A 19,731-nucleotide genomic window follows, 5' to 3' on the forward strand; every position below is an offset into this window, starting at 1 on the left:
GCTCATGGCATCTCTCTCATTCTTGGTGCAGAAAGCAGAGGACGACTTCTCCTGTCTGCAAACGAAGCTCCACATCCCCTGAAGGATTCACCCTGGGGATCCTGAGAAGTCTGTCTGCTAGAAATAACAACGGGTAAGGAAGCAGAGACGCCCCAAGCCCTCGTTGGAAAGAGGAGGGCATGCCGTGGCCAACAACATTATTTCCTGTGATATACGAGGTAACAGGAACACCGTGCTCCAGAGTAAACACACACAATTCTCCATATAAATATAGACTTGATTAAATGCCACGCAGCAGTATAAAATGTCCAGGTCAGCGATAAATCCCCCCTCTGTACAGCTACTCGTGCCCTAAGTACCAAGGAGTCCCTGCAGACTGTAAGGAAAAACATTTGAAGAATCTCATTGTTATAGCAAAGGAACAAACAAAAAGCACGGAGCAGGGTTCAGAAGTTCAGAGACACTTTATTTTGCCTTCTGCTATTATTTTTCTTAAGAAAACAAAACAAAACAAGGGCTGCTTGTTTTAAACCTATTCAAAAGGCTTCTGAGAGAACCCCCAGAGGAGTAAGGAGCAGCTGACATTACAACAGTGGTATGCAAACGGCCTTTTCCCCAGGAAATGTAAGATTTGTGTGTTGATATCAAAGTAATTTCTACAGCTTAACAATTAAGAAGACCATGATTTTATTCACCAAGCCTAAAAGCTTTAAGTAAGACATCTCAGTCATTGCTTGGCTAACACTGAAGACATTTCTCTGGACAGTTATAGCTTGTGATTCACTTGCAAGTTTCCTAGGGATAAGAAGAAGTATGGAAATGGAGGATGGAAATGGAAGTCCCACCAGGTCCTGCTCTTTCTCCTCCAGTACATCACCTTTGGGCCACAGCAGGAACCGCCACGCTGTTGGAAGCACAAACTCTCTCCCTGTTTGTTATGAGCTGGATCCAATAAACAGCACCACCTCTGCCAGCATCTCCTCACTCCACAGTCACCCCACGACCAAGTTTAACTTGCACTTCACATTCATCCTCTGTCCTGCACCGAGCCTAGCCCACAGATCATAGCACGATTAAGGTGCTGAGGAGCCCCAAACTCAGGTCCCCCACTCACACCACCCCTACAGCAGCCCTAAGATTTGCAAACCTTCAGCAACTAAAAGGCATCCCCTGCACCCGTAAACCTTCTCAGCTTCTTCTGCCTCCTGTTTGGGGTCAGAGCTGCACATCGAGGCTGTCAGACTACTCAAGCTGTAACATCAAATGGGCTAGGGGAGAATCCCAGCTGTAGGGTATGCAGAAGCGGCCTTCATACACAACTCCAACGTAGGATGTGCAGCCCAGCAGCACCTGAGGCCGTGCTTCTGCAAGCACCAGCCCTTCGTGCACGTGGCTGCTGTGTGCCAGGCTCCTGCAGGAGCACAGCTCTCATAACACAGCCATCAAAATATCTGGCAAAGCCTAACATAATCACATTTGTGTTGGTGCAGTGGGCTGAAGTCTCCCTGCACTGCGGTTTCCCCTGCACAACAGGGCAGGAGAGGCACGCAGACCAGCTCCACACACCCCAAGGTTTGGGCACTGCGAGCTCCGCGCCTCTGCTGAGCCATGTTAGGAAAGGCGAGGTTTGGTGTCAAACAAAACCCACCCCCTTTGAATCTGACCCCGAACGCCCGGGAATAAAAACACACACACACAAAACCCGGGCACCAGTGGGATTAGGTTCCAGCTCTCCCTGCACAATAGCTCTGCCCAAAGCACTGCGCCAGCAGCCGAGAGAATCTCTTCCAGAAAGAACCACCGCACACCAGTTAACGCACATCAAAAAAAGTTTAATATTTCCACAGATATCACGTAACACTAGTATCGGAGCTACTAGTGTGCAAAGTAAAAAGACTCTCTACCTTTGCAAAACCAGTTAGGCATGCAATTTTTCAGGTAGACACACACGTAAAGCTGCGAGGACTGCTTGCGACTCACATGTTACTTTACAACATTCACTCACAGTGCACCATAATGCATATTGAAATGTTATCCATAGGCAGGGCAATCCAAATCTTAGGGGGTGGAAAGAGGACAGAGAAGAGTAGCCTGCAAATTTCCATCTACTTTCTGCAGGAGAAGAACGAGAGCAGGGAAAACCATGCAGAGATCTCAAATTCATTTTTGGTAGGAGAGCGGGAATTAAATACTGCTGTGGGGTCTCCCTCTTTGCAGAAAGCGGCGTGACTTGCAAATGTTAATTGCCTTTTGCCTTCCGAACTGGTTCTCGATTTAAGTAATGCAACTGCTACACAAGTATAATAATGGCATCAGCTCGACAGAGGGCGGAATACACCACGTGTACACGATACCAACCCTGCTGCTGCTTTAGTTCGTGGGATAAGCTGGGTCCGATTCTGTCTGTGTGGTTTGTTTGGTTTACACACCCAGCTCCTCAACGTCGAGATCCAACTCGAGCCCTCATATTCCTTCCTGATCATTAACTCTAGCTGAGTGTTTGTGTTTCGAGTGGCTGCTTAACAGTATTAAAGATTAAAGCTTTGTGTGGAAGCAAACACCCATTTAAGGCAAGAGACGGAGGTGTGCACATCCAGGTGACACTGTTTTGCTGCAGATCCTGTAGACGGGCAGCTGCAGCGCCCTGATCTAAACCAATAACAAGAGAAAAAATAATTTTGCTCCGACCCCTTATACAGACAGATACAGTACAGCCTGCCTAAGGACCATAAATGTACCCATTTCCCAGGTCTGGAGATTTGGATTACCCCAATCACCAACCACTGTGTTTTACTCGTTAGGGATTTCTTGCCCAAACGTTACAGGTTTTGCTCGGTAACACAACACCATTCACAAAAGCAGTGGGAAATACCAGTGGATCCAGATCCGTGGGACAAGGGCGTTTACTTTAATTTTACCATGACAAAACAGGCATCAAGGAAGCAAGTAAGTCACATTGTCAAGTCCCACTACAGAGTTATGTGCGTGCACAGTGCCGACACACCGCGATTTTTCCACGATTGCTTTAAACGAAACAACAGCAGGTAGGTATGCAGGAGGGAACCGCTGCTTCCCTTTCACTAAAAGCTTCAACACCCAGCTTTGGTGGTCAGCGTGCTGGCGGTGCACGTAACAGGGATGCTGCAAAGGTCACACTTGGTACGATGCAACAGCAGCTCTCAACGCACATCAACTGGGGGCAATTTCATCTCAGACAACAACTGATTTTTGACAGCTGCAGAAATTAGAGACTGATTTTTTCCATGACCTACAGATGGGGAAGGTACCAACAAGGTGAATAAGAAACATGCAGATTGGGGTCCATAAACAGGAGATAGTATTAACAGCACACATTCTATCTTGTATCCTATACTTTTTTATGTCATTAGTTGTATTTTTTTTTTCCCAATAAAGCAGTGAGTTCTGTTTTATTTATTTATTTACCAGTTCAGACTACGCAGTCGCTGCTTTATGAGAAAGTGCTCACAAGACAGAATCAGGGCCGGGGTTGTGGAGTTCAGTTCTGCTCGGCATCACGAAGCCTGCATCCCACCGCCGTGATGAGCGCTGCCCCTTTCCCACTGCCGTCTTCCGAAAGCAGGAAGGTCACGTCGCACTTGGGTGCCAGGTCTTTGACTGTTTGGTGCATAATCCTCGAAAAGCTGTGAAGGGAAACAGTGGCCGTGGGCAAGGGAGGCCTTGCAGCACCTACAGAGCATAGCAGTGCCACGGGCCTTTGCAGTGCTCCCCCTTTCACAGCAGAGAGAAATAAAATGCTGGAAACATGTTACTACACTACACACACTACGGTGGGTATGAAGACTGGGAGCAGGGGCCAAACCACTTTCATCCCAGCCCTTTGCTCTCCGTGTGGGGTTAGCTGGATCCCTTCTGCCACAGAAAAGTGCAAAAGACAAGACAGTGCCCCACCTCCTCTGCCTATCGGACAGAAACATCTGCCCAAGAGGCACCAGGCATTCGAGCACTGCTCTCTCACTGCGTCTGCACAGCCAAGAGATCTTTCCCCTTCCTGTGTGGCTCCCAACTTGCCCAGCAAGCTGTGTTGCCTTTAGTTTGGCACAGCCCCCTGAATCCTTCATGATCCTCTGATTAGCTTTTAGAAAGCCCAAGCAGCCCTGATTAAGATCTCTTTTCCCTGGCTCTTACCCTAACAAGTAAGAGAAATCAGTCTGGAAAAGGACATGCAGCAACACGTTACAGATCATGGGCAAACAACCACGGAGAAAGGTGAACACTCACTGTGGGTGTAGCTTGTACAGCGTCCCGTCCACACCAACCGTAATCTCCAGGTGCTCTAATCCTCTGTTCTCCCGAATTTTATCTACAACTGCAGCCATGCCAGCCCCGCACAACTGAGCTGCTCGCTTCGACACTGCTCCACACACGGTCTTGACGATGATGCTGTCGTCGCAGGTGCTGTTGAGCCCCAGCTGCTGGAGGATGGTTCGCACCTGAAGCAAAGCTAACCTGTCGCTGCAGGAGCAGAGGAACACAGAGTTCAGTTCAAGGCCCTCCTCAGCTGAGCCACCAGCATGACCCCCACCACATCGAGAGCTGCAGCCACACTCCCAGGCCACGCAGCCGTCCTTGCTGCTGGTACACGAGACCCCAGAGAATGCAAACGCACTCAGCACCGTGCTGCTGCCAAATTCGGGCAGAGCAGGAGGAGAGCACAAGCAAGCCAGAGGGGCTCTGAGCACAGCTCTGGGTTGCTTCCCTTTCTCTTTTCATACCAAGTGCATTTCAGGAAATTATTTTTAATGATGGACTTTATTGTTTTTTTCCCCCCCATAAAGACTCAACAGATTTTAAGACAGTGTCTGAGCAACAAAGACACAAAAACATCCACTAAAGAAGTACGCATTCAGCTAGCATTCATTCAGTCCAACAACAACAGCTAGGCACTCACAACAGGCACAAGGAAACAGCCTGATTTCTGGTGTTTTAAAGAGCCTGCACAGGTACAGGCTCTCAAGGAGACCAAAATCATCTCCGGAGCTCTGATCCATCCTCTCCAGTTGTCAGTCCCCTCCAGCAGCATCACCAGGTGAGCAACACCACAATATTTCACTCTGAACAGCCTCCCGTGCTCTCTTACCTCTCGATCTGTGAAAGGAACTTGGTTTCAAAGATATGCCTGGTCTTCAACGTCTCTGAAATCTGGCCTCTGAACAGGAACCCCCGCTTGGTGAAGTCGATCAGAATATTGCGGACTATTTCCCCCAGGTACATCCCACTGATCATTTTCTCATACCTGCAATGAAAGACAACAGCACAGCTCAGGACACAGCTCATACCTGCAGAAGTGGCACTGCAGCTGCTTATTACCTAGATGTCCTGCCTGCACGTAATGGGGACATGAAATCTGCAAACTGATTTACACAGAATGGCCATTTATGAGGAGAATTGGGCAAGAAAAAGCAGTGGAAAACCTTGCAAGGTTTTCAAGCAAACCTTGTTTGCATCCTACAAACACCTCACATACTACCATTGTCCCCCAGGGTAGACCCCCAGAGTCCCTCTATAAGGTACAGGCACTGGGAGTGCAGAGTTTTTAAGGGAGTCCTGTGCTGAAAAGCACCCTGTGAAAATTAGAAATAAATAAATGAACGTGAAGAGGTATGTTCAGCATGTTCCCAGGATCACTGACCTGTAAATGAGCGAGCCAGGGGACCAGGGTTGGTTTGTGCTTTTCAGTTAACTCCAGCACCAGGTTCCCAGCAGGGAAATAACAGCCCAAAAGCCACAGGGAGGAACCAGGGTGTTTTGAACCCCCTCTTGACCTCACTTCGCACACAGAACCCAAGTTTTCCGCTGGCAGGCTTGCCCCAGGCTAGAGAGAGGGATATTTTCCACCTGCAGATCTCTTCCTGGCACGCACCAAGGGGTGCTCAGCGCTGGCATGGGGCAGCCCCATGCTGAGAACAGGAGTCTGCTTCGCCTCCCTCCCCTCCAGCACCATTCTGCTTTGAAAGGGGCATTCTGCGGTCCGTGACCGAGCTGTGCCCTCAGCAACAAGAGCTGAACACTTTCTCATTTATTGAAAAGTTCATTCAGCCACGCATCCTTTATTTCACCTCCTGGAGCTCTGAGCAGGGTTTCTGCCCTGGCCTGAGCTGAGCACAGCGCACCAGCCACCTGGAAGCAAGCCACACAGTCCATTTAATACCATGAGCTCTCTCGGGCTTGTACCCAGCAAGCGCCTTCCCTCTCAAGTGCCTAACTTCTTCTGGAATAAATTATTCCCCTTGGCAGCTTCCCCTTCTGCCTTTGGCTGCTTACTCCATGCCAACCCTGCCGCCACATCAGGCTTGCTCAGCGTCCGCCTCTCCGTGTCTGTTTGTGCCCTAAACCCTACAGAGCTTCCCAAGGGAGCTGCCAGCTTGCCTGCATCCCTCAGGCTTCCAGGCAGATTTGCTGGAGTCACACAACTTTCTTAATAGCTTCACTGCCCTCGTGTCAAAGCAGAGAAATTATGAAAAATTGCAGTCTGGGCATGCAGCAGCCTCAGCCCAGGAGCGTTGTGCTGGGTCCATCTCCTTGTCAGCTCTTTCTTCGTGGGGGCAGGGAAGCACTTGCTCACACCAGAGTTGGGTTCCCGAAATGGGATCCATCCTCCAGGGCCAAGAAAGGCAGGTCCTATACCGGGGCATGTCATCCAGAATATTGCCTGATGTCAGAGCTGGCTGCAACTGCTTTACAGTGACCAGCCCCGAGCTCCAACCATGCCTGCAGGTCGAGGCTGAGGATTTCAAGAGGCAGAGCCCTCGAACTAAGAGAACTCAGCTAAAAGAGATTAAGCCGAGACCAAGAGCATAGGAATGACAAGCCTTCTTAAGCCTTTAAGTACAACATGGGATGAGAAAAAGGGTATTTTACTAGTTTAAATCCTCCTGAAGTTCTCACCAAAAACCCTGCTGCAAACAAGCTCTGGGCAGATGCTCAGTGGCCACAACAGCTCTGCCCACCCAAAAGGCTGGCAGAGGAATTTGGCTGTAGCTAAATGAACGGCTGCAAAACGGCCAGACAACGGTAAAGACATCTATTGCCCATACAGAAGAGAAAGCAGAAAGAGAAGATCATGGATGTTTGTCCTTGGGGAAACTAGAAAACAAGAAGCAACCAGAGGCACAGAGGAGGGAAATCCCACAGAGCAGAAGGGCTGCGTTCATTTTCCACTCTTAACCTCCTTTCTGAGAAGGGGAGAAATTCAGTTCTCTCAAAAGCATTTGAGGCAGCCTGGCTTACTCTTAGCACAGCGTTTACCCCACAGTACCTTTGCTTTCCAGCATTTAGTGAAAAGTCATCAACCGCTTTGTCATATATCGTCCTGATATCGTCCAGGCATCCATTATCCCCGAACGCTCCCCACTCCATGTTCACACACATCCGTCCTTGCTCACCATCCACCATCTCTACGTTTCTCATCTCTTCCATGTAGCAGGCGTTGCTGCCAGTTCCTGAAAAGAGAAAATAGTGAAATTTATGTGGGCTTTGTACTTTTTTTTTTTTTTAAACAAAACAACACTGGAGCAAGAACACCAGTCCTGACCAAACCTTCTGGTGGATCTTGAAGGTGCCTCTTCTGAATGATGAGAAGTCAATTCCAAAAGTCACAAAGGAAAAACAAACAAACATAAAAAACCACTTTGATAATCCTAAACTAAGGGAGAATATTAGTGCATTATAGGGAAGCTGTGGCACACTGCCCAGCACGGCTCAGAGGAGCAGAGACTCATCCAGGCTGGCTGGGCTGAGGGTCCCATGTTGCGGGGGGACCAGCAGCATGGCATTTTCAGCACACTGACCTCCAAGTGCTTTTAAACCCCAAACCACAGCAAGCAGCCAGCTGAATTCTGAAGTTTCGGAAGATAGGAGTCACCTTCCACAAAGCCCACAGACCTTCAAAGTTCACAGGAAAAATTGTTGAAGTGAACATCTCAGGAAGACTTGAGGCATCAGTCAAAGAAAAACCCAGGGATTTTGCTGGCTAATGGCAGGGCACTTTTTAGTTCTTGTTTGTTTGTTGTTTTTTTTATGATGCACAAAATTCAACTGTTTCAACTTCCACATTGAGATGCTGCCATGTTTGACTCTGCTAAACAGGAACCCTAAGGATTGTGGTAATTACCAAGTGCTCCGTGGGCACTAAGTCTTAGGAAGCAGAGCTCTGTTAGCAAAGAGAGGCAGATTTGCTATTACCTGGGGCACAGAACTTCCTGAAGATGCCTAGGAAACTATCACGTGAGCCCTGCATCACAGGCTCTGCACAAATTATACTGGCAAGTGTGTTTTACTTTGTGATCACTAGGTGATATATCGATAGAGTCCGAGCAAAAGTCGGTCCTCCCACAGTTCTCCCCTGCTGCAGCCAAGCTGAGACTCAGCACAGGGTCTTGGGGAAAAGTCATCAGAGCGGCCAAGGCAATCCCAGCAGGGGAGAGGGAGTTGTTAAAGCCCTGGGGCTTTTGCTCTCCTTATCCCAGATGTCCCCAGGCCACTGAATGAGGTGGGGCTGCAGCAGTAGCATCCCAAGGACACACTGCCCTTCCTGCAGAGAACTCTCACCGAAAACATGGAGCTCACAGACACAGCTCCCTACCCACACTGTGCTGTGCTGACTCATCCTGGATGTTTTCCAACTGTCTGAAGGAGAAACTGGTGGCACTTCATTTTCCTACAAGTCACTTTGCAACTGAAAATGTTATTTAAGCTCACAGAAGCCTTGTCCCTTTCCTTCTCTTTCTCACCTGGCAAAGCCCAGCAAACTCCTTTCCCTGGAGAGCTCTGGGAATTCACAGGACCCATGCCACAGGGACTGTCAAACCCAGGCATGGGTTTTGCAAAGGCATCAGCAGTCACCCGTGGAACTATTTCAGCTGTTTCACTGCTGGGAAGGAAGCTGTTAGTCGCTGCATTTTGTCTATCAGAGCTTTCCATTGCATGCTATTCAAGAACCGTGGCTGTGCATTACAAGTTTATTCTGAGAGACCACATGCTCAAGGCAAGCTGTGGGTCACTTGAACACCCAGGCAGGAAAATGCTTATGGGTTAAACTAACAAATACTCCAGGAGCTGATAAAACCAACTGAGCTCAAGTTTGCTCATTTCCTCAAGTTTGCTCATTTCTGAAGGTATAGCTGTTAATCTCCAAATCTTTCACTTCTGGACACCCTAGCTGTATTTTTAGATAAGCACAGGGATGGCTCCATGAGAACACAGACAGGTGTCTGCATGCTGTTTAATTTAAAAAAAAAAAAAAAAAAGTGCCAACTGCAAAGCATTTCTAACACATACCCACAATGAGTCCAATTTCACAGTTTGGGTCTTCATAAGCACAAGTCATCATCGTGCCCACCGTATCGTTCACCACAGCCACCACATCTAAGTCAAACTCCTTTGGAAGAGAAAAATAAAACAGTGAGAACTCTGGGTTTGGAGCCACCCCGAACACCAAAGGGGACACAAAAAGAACACAACAAAGGGTCGCTGTGAAAACACACTAGGAACAAATAGCTGGAAGTACTGGCCTGAATTTACCTCTGCAGAGATCAGAAGTTAGCGTACCAGCAGGTAGCTAAGGCTCCTTGCATGCTTTACCTACTACAGACTATGGCAGCAGCAGAAGGCATATTCCTGACTGTTCTCTTTGGCTTAGGCATACTTAAGAATAGATCTTGTGTATAAGTACACGGTAGAGACCTACTGCCATTCTGTATCAGAGCAATGCAGTAGCAAATACAGCAACATTTGCTGATAAAATTCTGTTAAACTTTAGCTCTCCTCAGGCTGTTTTTCTTCCCTTCCTAGAAAGTTTCAATTAAGCTGCTTAAGACTTTTTCAAGAACAAGAGCTGGGAGTGAGGAGGGAACTGTCAAATTCAGAAGCCTCTGGGGAAGAAAAAAAAAAAAAAGTGAAGAAAAAATCTCCAGCATGGCTCATTTTGAGTAGCAATTTCAGTTTGGTGCCTGACCTCTCCCATTTCTGCTGCATGCCCTCTAGACCATCCTACTACTGGATTGTGACTGGGCTACGTGCCAGCACCAGAGCCAGTACAGCCACAAGCCATCAGGGGCTGCTGCATCTGGACCTGCAGCAAGACAAACACCTTCTGTGCAGGGCAGGAGGCCCAGCCCGTTTCCTCGAGGCACGCTAACCCCACAAGAGGGAGCCAGCCTGACCCATGAGGTCTGTAAACTGCAGGGGAGAAAGAAGGGAAAGGAAGAAAAATAATAATAATCACCTCTCTTCTTTTAATTCCTTCTCTAAGCAAATACACCACGTCTTCTCCCTCACAGTCTGTAGCCTTGAAGCCTTTTGTCCAGTTGAGGAGGATACCCTAAAAAGAAAGCAAATAGGTTAACACTTTTCTTGATGCACTACAAAATGCCCCAAATCCTATAATCCTCTAAGGAACCATCATTGAATAATTGTATCTAACAACTTCCTTGAATGAACACTTGAAATTTAAAATGTTTTACTGTGTGGTTATACAGAAGACTTTATAAAAAGAAATCTCTCTCTATATAAATCTCTGGAATCTAAAACTAATCATGCTTAGTCTCCAGATTTCCAAGACAGAAACACTTGCTAATGAGTGAACCATTCCGCATCGTGCACAAAGACAGAAAATAAAAACAAATTAAAAAAAAATGCAAAACATCAGATACCATAGTTCAAGACTGGGAAACTTTTTTCTTTTTGAAAATGCAGCTCACTAAAAAGGCACATCACCAGAAGCACTATTGCCCAAACTGTAGCAATGCAACAAACTTAAAAATAAAAAATGTGAAAGAAAAGATATCTATCTACAAAGAAAGTGCTAAATAGACATGATATTATTATCAGCTGCACAGATGGAGTTGGTGAAGATGCATGGCAGTGAAGGAGTTAAACAGGAGAGCCAAGAGAACACGGGTACGCTGACAGGGACATGTTATAGGCTCCCCCAGTTCCTGGTTCATCCACTCCATCCAGCAAAACCAGATCAGCCTGGGACCAGGCGCTGGCAGCAGGGAAGGACAGACCCAGCTTGTGCTTATCACTCACGAAAGCAGGGCAGTATCACAGTCCAGCAGGTTTATATGATTGGGAAAAAACACGTTACATTAAAAAGGGCCTATCACCACCACGGAAACTGTAAATGCTCTCATCCGGCACAGCCACGGACTAACCAGCACTTGCATTACTACCTTTAAAGGAGCTGTTTATAGGACAAGCTGTACTGGTCAGGGTCAGAGCATGAACCCTCCCCTCACACGACCTGCCTAAGTGTCGGGTAGGTGATATGAAGGCACAGAAATGCAACCTAGCATAAGCACAAAAGTAGATTTAAAAAATACTAACGGACTTACAGCATCTAGACTGGTCTGCTTGCAAGGGAAGGAAAACGTGAAGCCGAGAGGAAGCCGTGCACCTTTTATTCCCATATAATCCAGGAAGTCAGAAATGCAGGTAACGATGTGATCAAACAGCTTTAAAGAGAAAAGTCACGCGTTTGAAGTTGTACATTACACCGCTCTTAAAAAATATTTAAAAAGCTGCAGTGCTGCAGAAGAGAAGCGCAGATACTCACCTCTTCTCCCGTTCCCTGCATCACCTCTATAGGAATTGCATAGATCTTGTTGTGCATTTCTACTGTTCTCCTTTTACCACTGCGAATTTTCACCAGCAAAACTCTAAAGTTTGTCCCTCCAAGGTCAAGTGCCAGAAAGTCACCGTTCTCTGTAAAAGAATACACGTGTGCATTTAAAGAGTCCATCAGGTGAAGATATTAGGTGCTGCTCTAATTATTCCAGACTTTTTTTGTGCGTGTGTTTTTGTTTCCTTTTGTGATGTTGCTGTTTTGGGTTGTTTTTTTTTTGTTTGTTTTTATAAATCAATGAGGGAAAGAGGACCCAACAGAACTGCTCTTTGTTTTCACTGTGAGAAAGTTTCCCAGTTAGCTGACCACCATGACACACAAAGAACTGCCCAGGTTGTGTGGGCAGGATTCAGGTGGGTTTGGGTGGTTAGCCTAGCTGTGGTCTTCTCCCCGTGGGCCACAGCTTGCTTGCACCCAGAGGCACTGAAATTGGGCTGGAGTGTCTGCCCTGCCCAGAGCTGGGATTTTTCTCCTTAGCACAGCTCTGGAGATCACACCAGACCAGCTCTGTACCTGTCCCATCCGGCGTGCTGCGGACGAAGGTGGGCAGCATCTTCACTTTGGCAGTCTCGTGACTCTTCTTCTTCAGGCCCGCTTCCATCTCCGTCCTCATCCTCTTCTTCACCTGCAGCAGCTGCTCGTGGGTGAGCTTGAACTCGGCCAGCGTCTCGTCGATCAGCCGGTGCTGCTCTGACAGCCGGTACGCCACCGCCGTCACCATCGCTGCCCCCTTCCCGCTGCCGCTCTCTGACAGCAGGAACCGCACGTCCGAGTCGGGCACCAGGCGCCGGGTGGTTTTGTGCAAGCGCCGAGCGTACCTGCAGGGAGAGGCTGCACGTCCACCCGCTGCCTCACCTCCCCCACGGCCCGCCAAAACCTCACTGACTGACTGCGGGGGGAGCAAGGAGCCTCAGTAGCCTGAGCTACGGCCTCCCAAGCAGGGAAACTGCCAGGGAAGAGCAGCTCTTCTTTACAGCCTCTTTCCCCCTAAATTCCTAAGAAAAGTCAGCAAAAAACAGGGCAGGGAACTCAGAGTCTCATGCCCTGAACCCAACCACGGATGGAAGAAACACCCTGGCTCTGGCACTGCTCCGATCCCCTCAGTCGGGTCCTCAGTCGTCCTTTAGATGGTGTGGGGAAACAGTTCAGAAATAAAAATTGCCCATGTATGTTATCCAGACCTGAACATCTAGAAAAGTTAGTCAAAATAGCATTCCTGGAAATGGTTTTTGCTTCCCAAATGCTGTGTTTTTCCTTAATTAACCAACATGGTTTTTGTTGATATTTTTTTTTCAACAAAATAGTGGCAAACTGAAAATTAAATGCTACGTGGTTTTGTTCTTTTACAGATTTCCCCATAAACAACACTCAGTCCTCCCTGCCAGCCCCAATGCAAGGCAGAATCATTTCACTGGTATCCAAGTACTTCGGGGTTTGGGTTGTTTTGTTGTGTTTTTCTCTCTTGTAAGTGTGTGTGCACGTGCTAACGGCAGGAGCCAGGGACTCACTGTGGGTGCATCTTGTAGAGGGAGCCATCGACCCCCACGGTGGTGCGGAGGCGGCCGACCCCCTTGTTGTCTCGCAGCTGGTTGAGGATGGCGCCCAGCGTGGAGGCCACCAGGTTGGCCGAGCGGAAGGACACGATGGTGCAGACGTGCTGGACCGCCACACAGTCCTCGTGGGACGGCTCCACCCCCAGGCGGGTTAGGATTTCTTTGGCTTTGTTCAAACCTTCTTTGCTCCTACAAAGAGAGGGAGGTAAAGGAACTCCTTAGAGGGGGGAGGCTATAAAACATAGGATTGAGGCACATCCAAGCACATGTGTCCCTGCATGGGGTTTGAGAAAGGGATTAGGAAGAAAATTTCTTAGAGACCTGGACTGAGAAGCTTTCTGAGGCTTAAAACAAAATGCCCTTAATATTCATTCATTCACAGATAGAAATATCTGTCCATTAAAGCCTGGTGCAAACATGCCACCTCCAAAATATACTATTTCAGCTATCGCAGCAGCCACCCTCTGGCTGGGATTCCTCCATCTGTACTCAGCATCCTGCCTTCTTCACGTTCCCTTCCCTCTGGGCAACAGTTTACCATGTCCCTGGAAACCTATCAAACAATAACCACGTGCACTTCTCTCTCCAACAGAGCAGGTTTCAGCTGCACTAGGTGGTGAGACCAAGTCGTGTACCCGGAGAGCTTCCTGTGCCCCAAAAGCACAGGCACAAAGCTTGGGACTGGCCCTGCCCTGCTGTACTGGGGCATCTCCCAGGAGCAGATCCCATGACAGCTCCTTCCGTGCACCCCAAGGAAGTCAGCAGTGGCTCCTCCAAGAATTTTAACAGACCTGGAGGAATTAAATGTTTTTTAATCACCCTGATGCTTTAAACTTTAAGCAGCTTCTCCTCTCTGGAGCAGGAAGCACCAGCCCCACAATTCAGCACAGACCCAAGTGTGCAGCTAATCCTGCTCCCAGGTCTCAGTAAATTAAGCTCATTATGAAAAACAAAACCCTGAGTAAGGGTTGCCAAAGTGATTTCATCCTCACGGCCCTCTTTTCAGGCTTTTACAGCCTCCCTGACTTTCTGCCTCTTGCACTCAGTTTTCCCACGTTAGCACCCAGGCTGAGAGCAAAGTTTCTGGCAAAACTTAGTCGCGTACTGCTCAGTCATTTCCAAGACAAAAACAGAAGGTGTGTATCTTGCCATCACTAGCTGCACTCCCACACATCTTTTTAAGGATTCCTGCATCTTGCTAGCATCAGCTGGAAATTTGAAGTGGCACAGGAACACCCTCCTTAGCTGTAACCAAAGTGTTCTTCAGGGAATGAGGTGGAATTTCAGGTCAACTTTTGCTCTCATTAACTGAATTCCGAAATTGGAAAGCTGGCCCAATCCCCGCAGCACGAGCTACCCCAGCGATGTGAATTTTAAAACCACGGGGGGCAGAGCCAGTAAGTGCTGACCGAAAGGGTGATGACACCGTAAGGAACCAACTGGCACATAGCTCAGAGGTCACCACGCAGCGCCCAGCACTGCCCACGAGACTGAATGCTCTGCCTTGTCACACTCATTTTCTTTCTGCCCAGTGATCCCGCGGAGACAGTGAGGAGCAACACAAGTATTTGGTAGGAGGCACTAAGCCAATTCACTCCCACGTTTAGCTGCAGGCTAGCAACGTTTAGGTTTATGCCATCAGGGTGAGTGGCAGCACAGTGAGTAGCTTGTGGCTGCACGGACTGGTGGTGCCTCCCAAAGCAGAGGGAAGGAGAAACCTGCCACCTCCCAGCTCATGGAAGCTGGTGGCTTGGAGGAGAGGATGCTGGCTGCCTTCTGGGGACCCCCACACGCTGGATACACACCCCACGGGTGTGTATCACATTCCATTTGGAACCCAGGGAGGGAGAGGTACTCACTTTTCTATGGCAGAAACATGCTTTGTCTCAAACTTCCCTTTGGTGAGAAGCTCGGGGGTGATTCTCCCTTCAAAGAGCAGCCCCTCCTTGGCCATCTTCACCAGGATGAGCCTCACCAGCTCCCCCATGTACAGCCCGCTGACCATCTTCTCAAACCTGCAGGAGAGGGCAGCAGCAGTCACCCAAGGGTCCACAGGCAGCACCAAGAGGCAGAGCCCAGCTGTACGCCTGCCCCAGCACAGGTAAAGTCAAGCTTTCTTCAACTGCTGAATTAATAACGTAAGTGGAGAAGGGAATGGTACACAAAAGCAGCAAGAGTTAATTTTAATTGCCTGGCTCCAGCAAGGGCTACATTGATAAGCTGTGAACTGAAGCTGATAGAGTAAAAATCAACAGCCCCAGCTGGGACTGTGGCAACCCTGATCAGATCCTTTCCTCTGAAAAAGGCTACTAAGGGAGAAAATTTGAAGTAATGAGCAAACCATTTGGGGCCTGAAGACTCCAGTCCAAGCAGGGCTGCCCAGTCACCTGGCATGGTGCCTGCGCAGGGAACACGCACTCTCCTCCCAGCAGATGGCAAACTGCAGGCAAAATGCGGTTCTGCCTGGACCACGCCACCATCCCCTAGCATCAGTGAGCGCAAATGTTTCGCCTGAATCATACCACATGGCAGCAAAAGCCAGAGAGCTCGTAAATAACCGCCTCACTCACAGCTGCTTCCCAGGATTTAGGGATCCGCGGTCGATCTCTCTGTCGAACTCGGTCCTGATGTCCTCTAGTGAACCGTCATCTCCGAAGGCCCCCCACTCCGTGTTAATGCACATCCTGCCCTCGTCCCCTTCCACCAGGTCTATGTGCCGCATCTCCTCCATGTAACAGGCGTTGGTGCCAGTGCCTTGAGGGAAAGGACGTGAAAGTGCTAAGCAAACAGGCCAGGCAAAGGGAAAAAAGCCACGTGCATGCTGCTGCAGCAGTGTGCGTGTGTTACCAATGATCAAGCCAACTTCACAACGCTGGTCATCGAAGCCGCAGGTCATCATCGTCCCGACAGTATCGTTCACAACAGCCATGATGTCTGCATCGTAGTCCTGGTGGGGGAACAAAACGTTACTTGTACCATATGGCTGCTCTGCAAAACGCTGCTGGTGTTTATCAGCGCTTTGCTTAAACCCACTAATTTCCCCAGAACAGGAAACAAATCATTTGTCTGAATACCACAGCTCAACTTTTAAATATCACCTGCTCCATCTGCCACTTCTCTACCCCATCAACCCAGGGCAGACTTAAGGCACCAGGAAAACCAACAAACGGTTGCAGCGTGACTTCTAGAGGGCAAAGACCTGCTCTCACATAACAGCCTTACGTGGGAAAGAGAAGGGGAATGCATGAAGGAGAGAGGAACTATATAGTTAGAAGATCATGGAGTAATTTCATGCCGTTACTTGGAGCGTCAATACAGAAAATATACTCCCAAGATAACAAATTTCTCACAAAATTCACTTAAAACATATTGTTTTATGTCAAATTAAGATTTTAATAATAAGTGTATAAGCAAATAATGCAATTAAATAAGCTATCCAAGCGACAAGCAGCCATTCCTTTCTAGTGTCTTCAGCGTTACTCTGATCACAGTAACTGGCTACAGTAATGCTGTTTGGTGACAGTGAAACTGAGGCTTATGTAAAAATCCACGGCTACCCAAATTGTGCAGATACTGCCCAGTTTCTAACAAATTTAGATGCTGAGTAATCAAAGTATCACCTGGCTGGGAGAATTATGCAAGCCCAAATTCATCCCACCTCACGCTCAGTGCCTTTTTATTTGCCTAAATCAGCAACCTGGTCACCTTCATCCTCCATAAAATCAGCAGGGAGAAACTGCAGGGAGCAGCACTGCTCAGTGAGCCTGAAATCCCCCTTCTCTTCTCTTCTCTCTGCTCCTCTCCTGCTTCCCAGTGAGCCAGCTGCACAGCTCAGCCGAGCTGCTGGGGGGAGCCCAGACCACCAGAGGCAGTTTCTCAGGAATGGGAGGTGTAGGTGTTACTGAAAAGGGCAGCTTTTTCTCAGTGTCTGGAGGGTGACAAAATTGCTGAAGGTCGTGAGCACCAAACCAGAACGTAGTTTTGTGCTACGAGGAAAATCACAGCTTCCCCACAGCAACACTGCGACAGCTCCACTTCCCCAGCAAACAACAAAACACCTCATCTTCACACAAGAAAGCAGATTTGCACCATCATTCACATCCCATGCCCAAGCTGGCGATGTGAATGGTGCTCTCTGGCAAAGAACCACAAGTTTGCTACGACAGAGTTTTTTAAAAAAATCAAGTAATAATGTACAATTTACCCCACGTTTCTTGATGGCCTTGTTAAGCAGCTTCACAACGTCTGCTCCCTCCACTCCGCTTGCTTTGAAGCGCTTCGTCCAGGTTATCAGAACACCCTGACAAAAGAAGAGAGCCACACTCAATACATTGCCACTATAAGACATAATTTTTTTTTCTCCTTTAAAAACAAGATTTTGTACTCCAACATCACCTCCAGGTCTCTTTTCTTATGCAATTTACCAAAACAAATCTGAAGAGACCGAGTCCTTTATTCTCATTACAGTTAGCTGCAAGATGGGAAATGTTTTTCTTTCCTCTTCCTTGCTAGAAAACACTTTGTTTACATTTTGTATCTTCAGCCCACTCTTCTGCCTTCAGCTCCTTGATGTTTTTTCTTAGAAAAACATTTAATCCTGTTGGGCCACAGAAATCAGCTGCATTTATAAAAAGCTGACTGTGCAGGACTGGCTAAAGGGAAGGGACGTGATTTTTGTATGGCCATTGCTCGGCTGCAATGGGCATCCAGCTGCTGCACATTTGCTGCCTGGAGTCCCAGTTGCCCAGGCTTGTTTCACTGGGAGATAATGCTTATGAGCTAAGGAAAATGGAAATACTGCAAACATAGCAAGGGTTAAAATGCTTAAATATGTATGTGGGTATCTGTGCTAAAAGCTAAGGGCCAGGATTTGGTGTAAATTAACATCTATTGGGCTATGTGCTTATATAAAAGGTCGATATGCTAGGCTTAGGCAAAAAGTCTAAACATGAAAATAATTTCTGTGCTGAAAGGATGAAGAGATATAAAAATAAGGCAAGAGAACAAGATTTAAAAGTTAAATGAAGAAGAACCTAAGCAAAAAGTTCGTGTGATAGATTAGAGTACAAAAAACTGTCATACACCATGGCTTAAATAAAAAGGAAACCCTGGTATTGAATTCCTTGTCTGCAAACTACCATTCATAAGGAACCTGGACATGGTTCCAATTCCAATGACGACATCTGATTTTTCCTATTCAGATGATGCCTAGCTCATTCAGAACACTCAGTAAATAAGTCAGTGATACTGAGATAAAGATAAGAGCATCGACAGCAGTCAAGAGAAAGGATGACTGGGATCAGCTGAGCTTTTCATACCCACCACATTATTCACACCTATCACAACAGGAGTCTGGGAAGCTAAAAAGCAGAGAAGCTGAAGCCTGTAGGCACAAGCAGCTGCTACCCAAATGTACGTTTGTCCATATATCAGCTACCCGGAAAAAAAATCTAGTCCACAGAACCCAGCAAACTATCAAGCTCCTAAATATCATGAAAACTCTTAGAAAACCTTCTTATCATAGGACACCCTTGCCTGCCTCTCTTTCCCTCTCCACTCTACCACCACTTTTCTCTGAGTCTCTTTGGGTGTCCCCAGCCCATCCATGTGCTCCCCCCCTGCCCCTGCACCACACGAGCTTTAGTTTATCCATTTCGTGCAGCAAAACAAGGGTAACCCAGCTTCACACCTGCATGCCCAGCACGGCTCTGCTGTGGTCAGGTAGCTTGAGCCTTACCATGCCCCACGGCCAGACTGCAAAGCCACACCAAAATGAACTCACCTCTTCTGAACTAACACGGAAAAAGGCGCTTCTCTGCTCTGAACCACATTCAAACCCCAAGCTAATAAGTACCCTTGGCTTCAGCTCTCAGCATTACTCAAGATTTATGAAACGTAATAAAAACCATTGCCTCACCTGGCCCTGCTCAGCACACCATCTGGGAGCTGTTGCAGCAGGCTACCTAGAGCCCCGGCAGCCAGAAGAGCAGGTCATGCTTTAACAGCACAGCCTCTTAGGGCTCAGTGTGGGTTTAACTTCCCCGCATGAATTTGTGCCCCCATTGCCACAGCAATGCTGCACCAGCAGGCTGCTGAGTCACTGGTGCTGAAATGAGCAAAATAAAGGAAATATTGGGGCACCCTTCTCATGGGAGTCACATCAGTGGTTCCATACGATGCTGGTTATTTGCATGCCTTTTTAAAGCACGTTGCTTCCAGGTGTGCTATCCAATTCCTCTTTGCACTGAGCACACGCCTATTGGCACAGCTCAGCACCACTGATCGAGGAAAACCCCGATCTGGATCAGTGTCCACATTCGGGAAGTTCAGCAAAGTCTGAGCAAATGCTGCTGGACCGGGTCCTTCCCAGTTACGCTCCATGGAGAGGAGAAAAAGGCTGCACAGGAGCCAGGCAAAATTGCTGCTGTGTTTACACGGTAAGCCGTAATACCGGAAAGGTCACGCAGAGGCAGTACAAAACATCAGCTGGCGCTTTGTCATCTTTTAATCAGC

At 48.0% G+C, this 19,731-nt stretch overlaps 1 protein-coding gene across 1 annotated transcript in view; it reads right to left on the bottom strand.

Annotated features, from left to right (window-relative positions):
- Positions 1–1,811: 1,811 nt before the first annotated feature.
- The window catches only part of LOC101794107 (hexokinase-1), a 31,720-nt gene continuing 13,800 nt past the window's right edge, over positions 1,812–19,731 (bottom strand). The window contains exons 5-18 of the mRNA XM_027459861.3: positions 17,423–17,518; positions 16,066–16,165; positions 15,789–15,972; positions 15,078–15,233; positions 13,174–13,407; positions 12,179–12,483; positions 11,597–11,745; positions 11,376–11,495; positions 10,265–10,360; positions 9,319–9,418; positions 7,298–7,481; positions 5,120–5,275; positions 4,261–4,494; positions 1,812–3,662 (exon numbers count right to left, since the gene is read on the bottom strand). Of these exons, the coding sequence (XP_027315662.1) occupies positions 3,518–3,662; positions 4,261–4,494; positions 5,120–5,275; positions 7,298–7,481; positions 9,319–9,418; positions 10,265–10,360; positions 11,376–11,495; positions 11,597–11,745; positions 12,179–12,483; positions 13,174–13,407; positions 15,078–15,233; positions 15,789–15,972; positions 16,066–16,165; positions 17,423–17,518 (2,259 nt within the window). The 3' untranslated portion in view covers positions 1,812–3,517. The remainder of the gene's footprint in view (positions 3,663–4,260; positions 4,495–5,119; positions 5,276–7,297; positions 7,482–9,318; positions 9,419–10,264; positions 10,361–11,375; positions 11,496–11,596; positions 11,746–12,178; positions 12,484–13,173; positions 13,408–15,077; positions 15,234–15,788; positions 15,973–16,065; positions 16,166–17,422; positions 17,519–19,731) is intronic.

This window comes from Anas platyrhynchos, chromosome 6 (assembly GCF_047663525.1).
Source record: "Anas platyrhynchos isolate ZD024472 breed Pekin duck chromosome 6, IASCAAS_PekinDuck_T2T, whole genome shotgun sequence".
In the NCBI taxonomy this organism is placed as follows: Eukaryota; Metazoa; Chordata; class Aves; order Anseriformes; family Anatidae; genus Anas; species Anas platyrhynchos.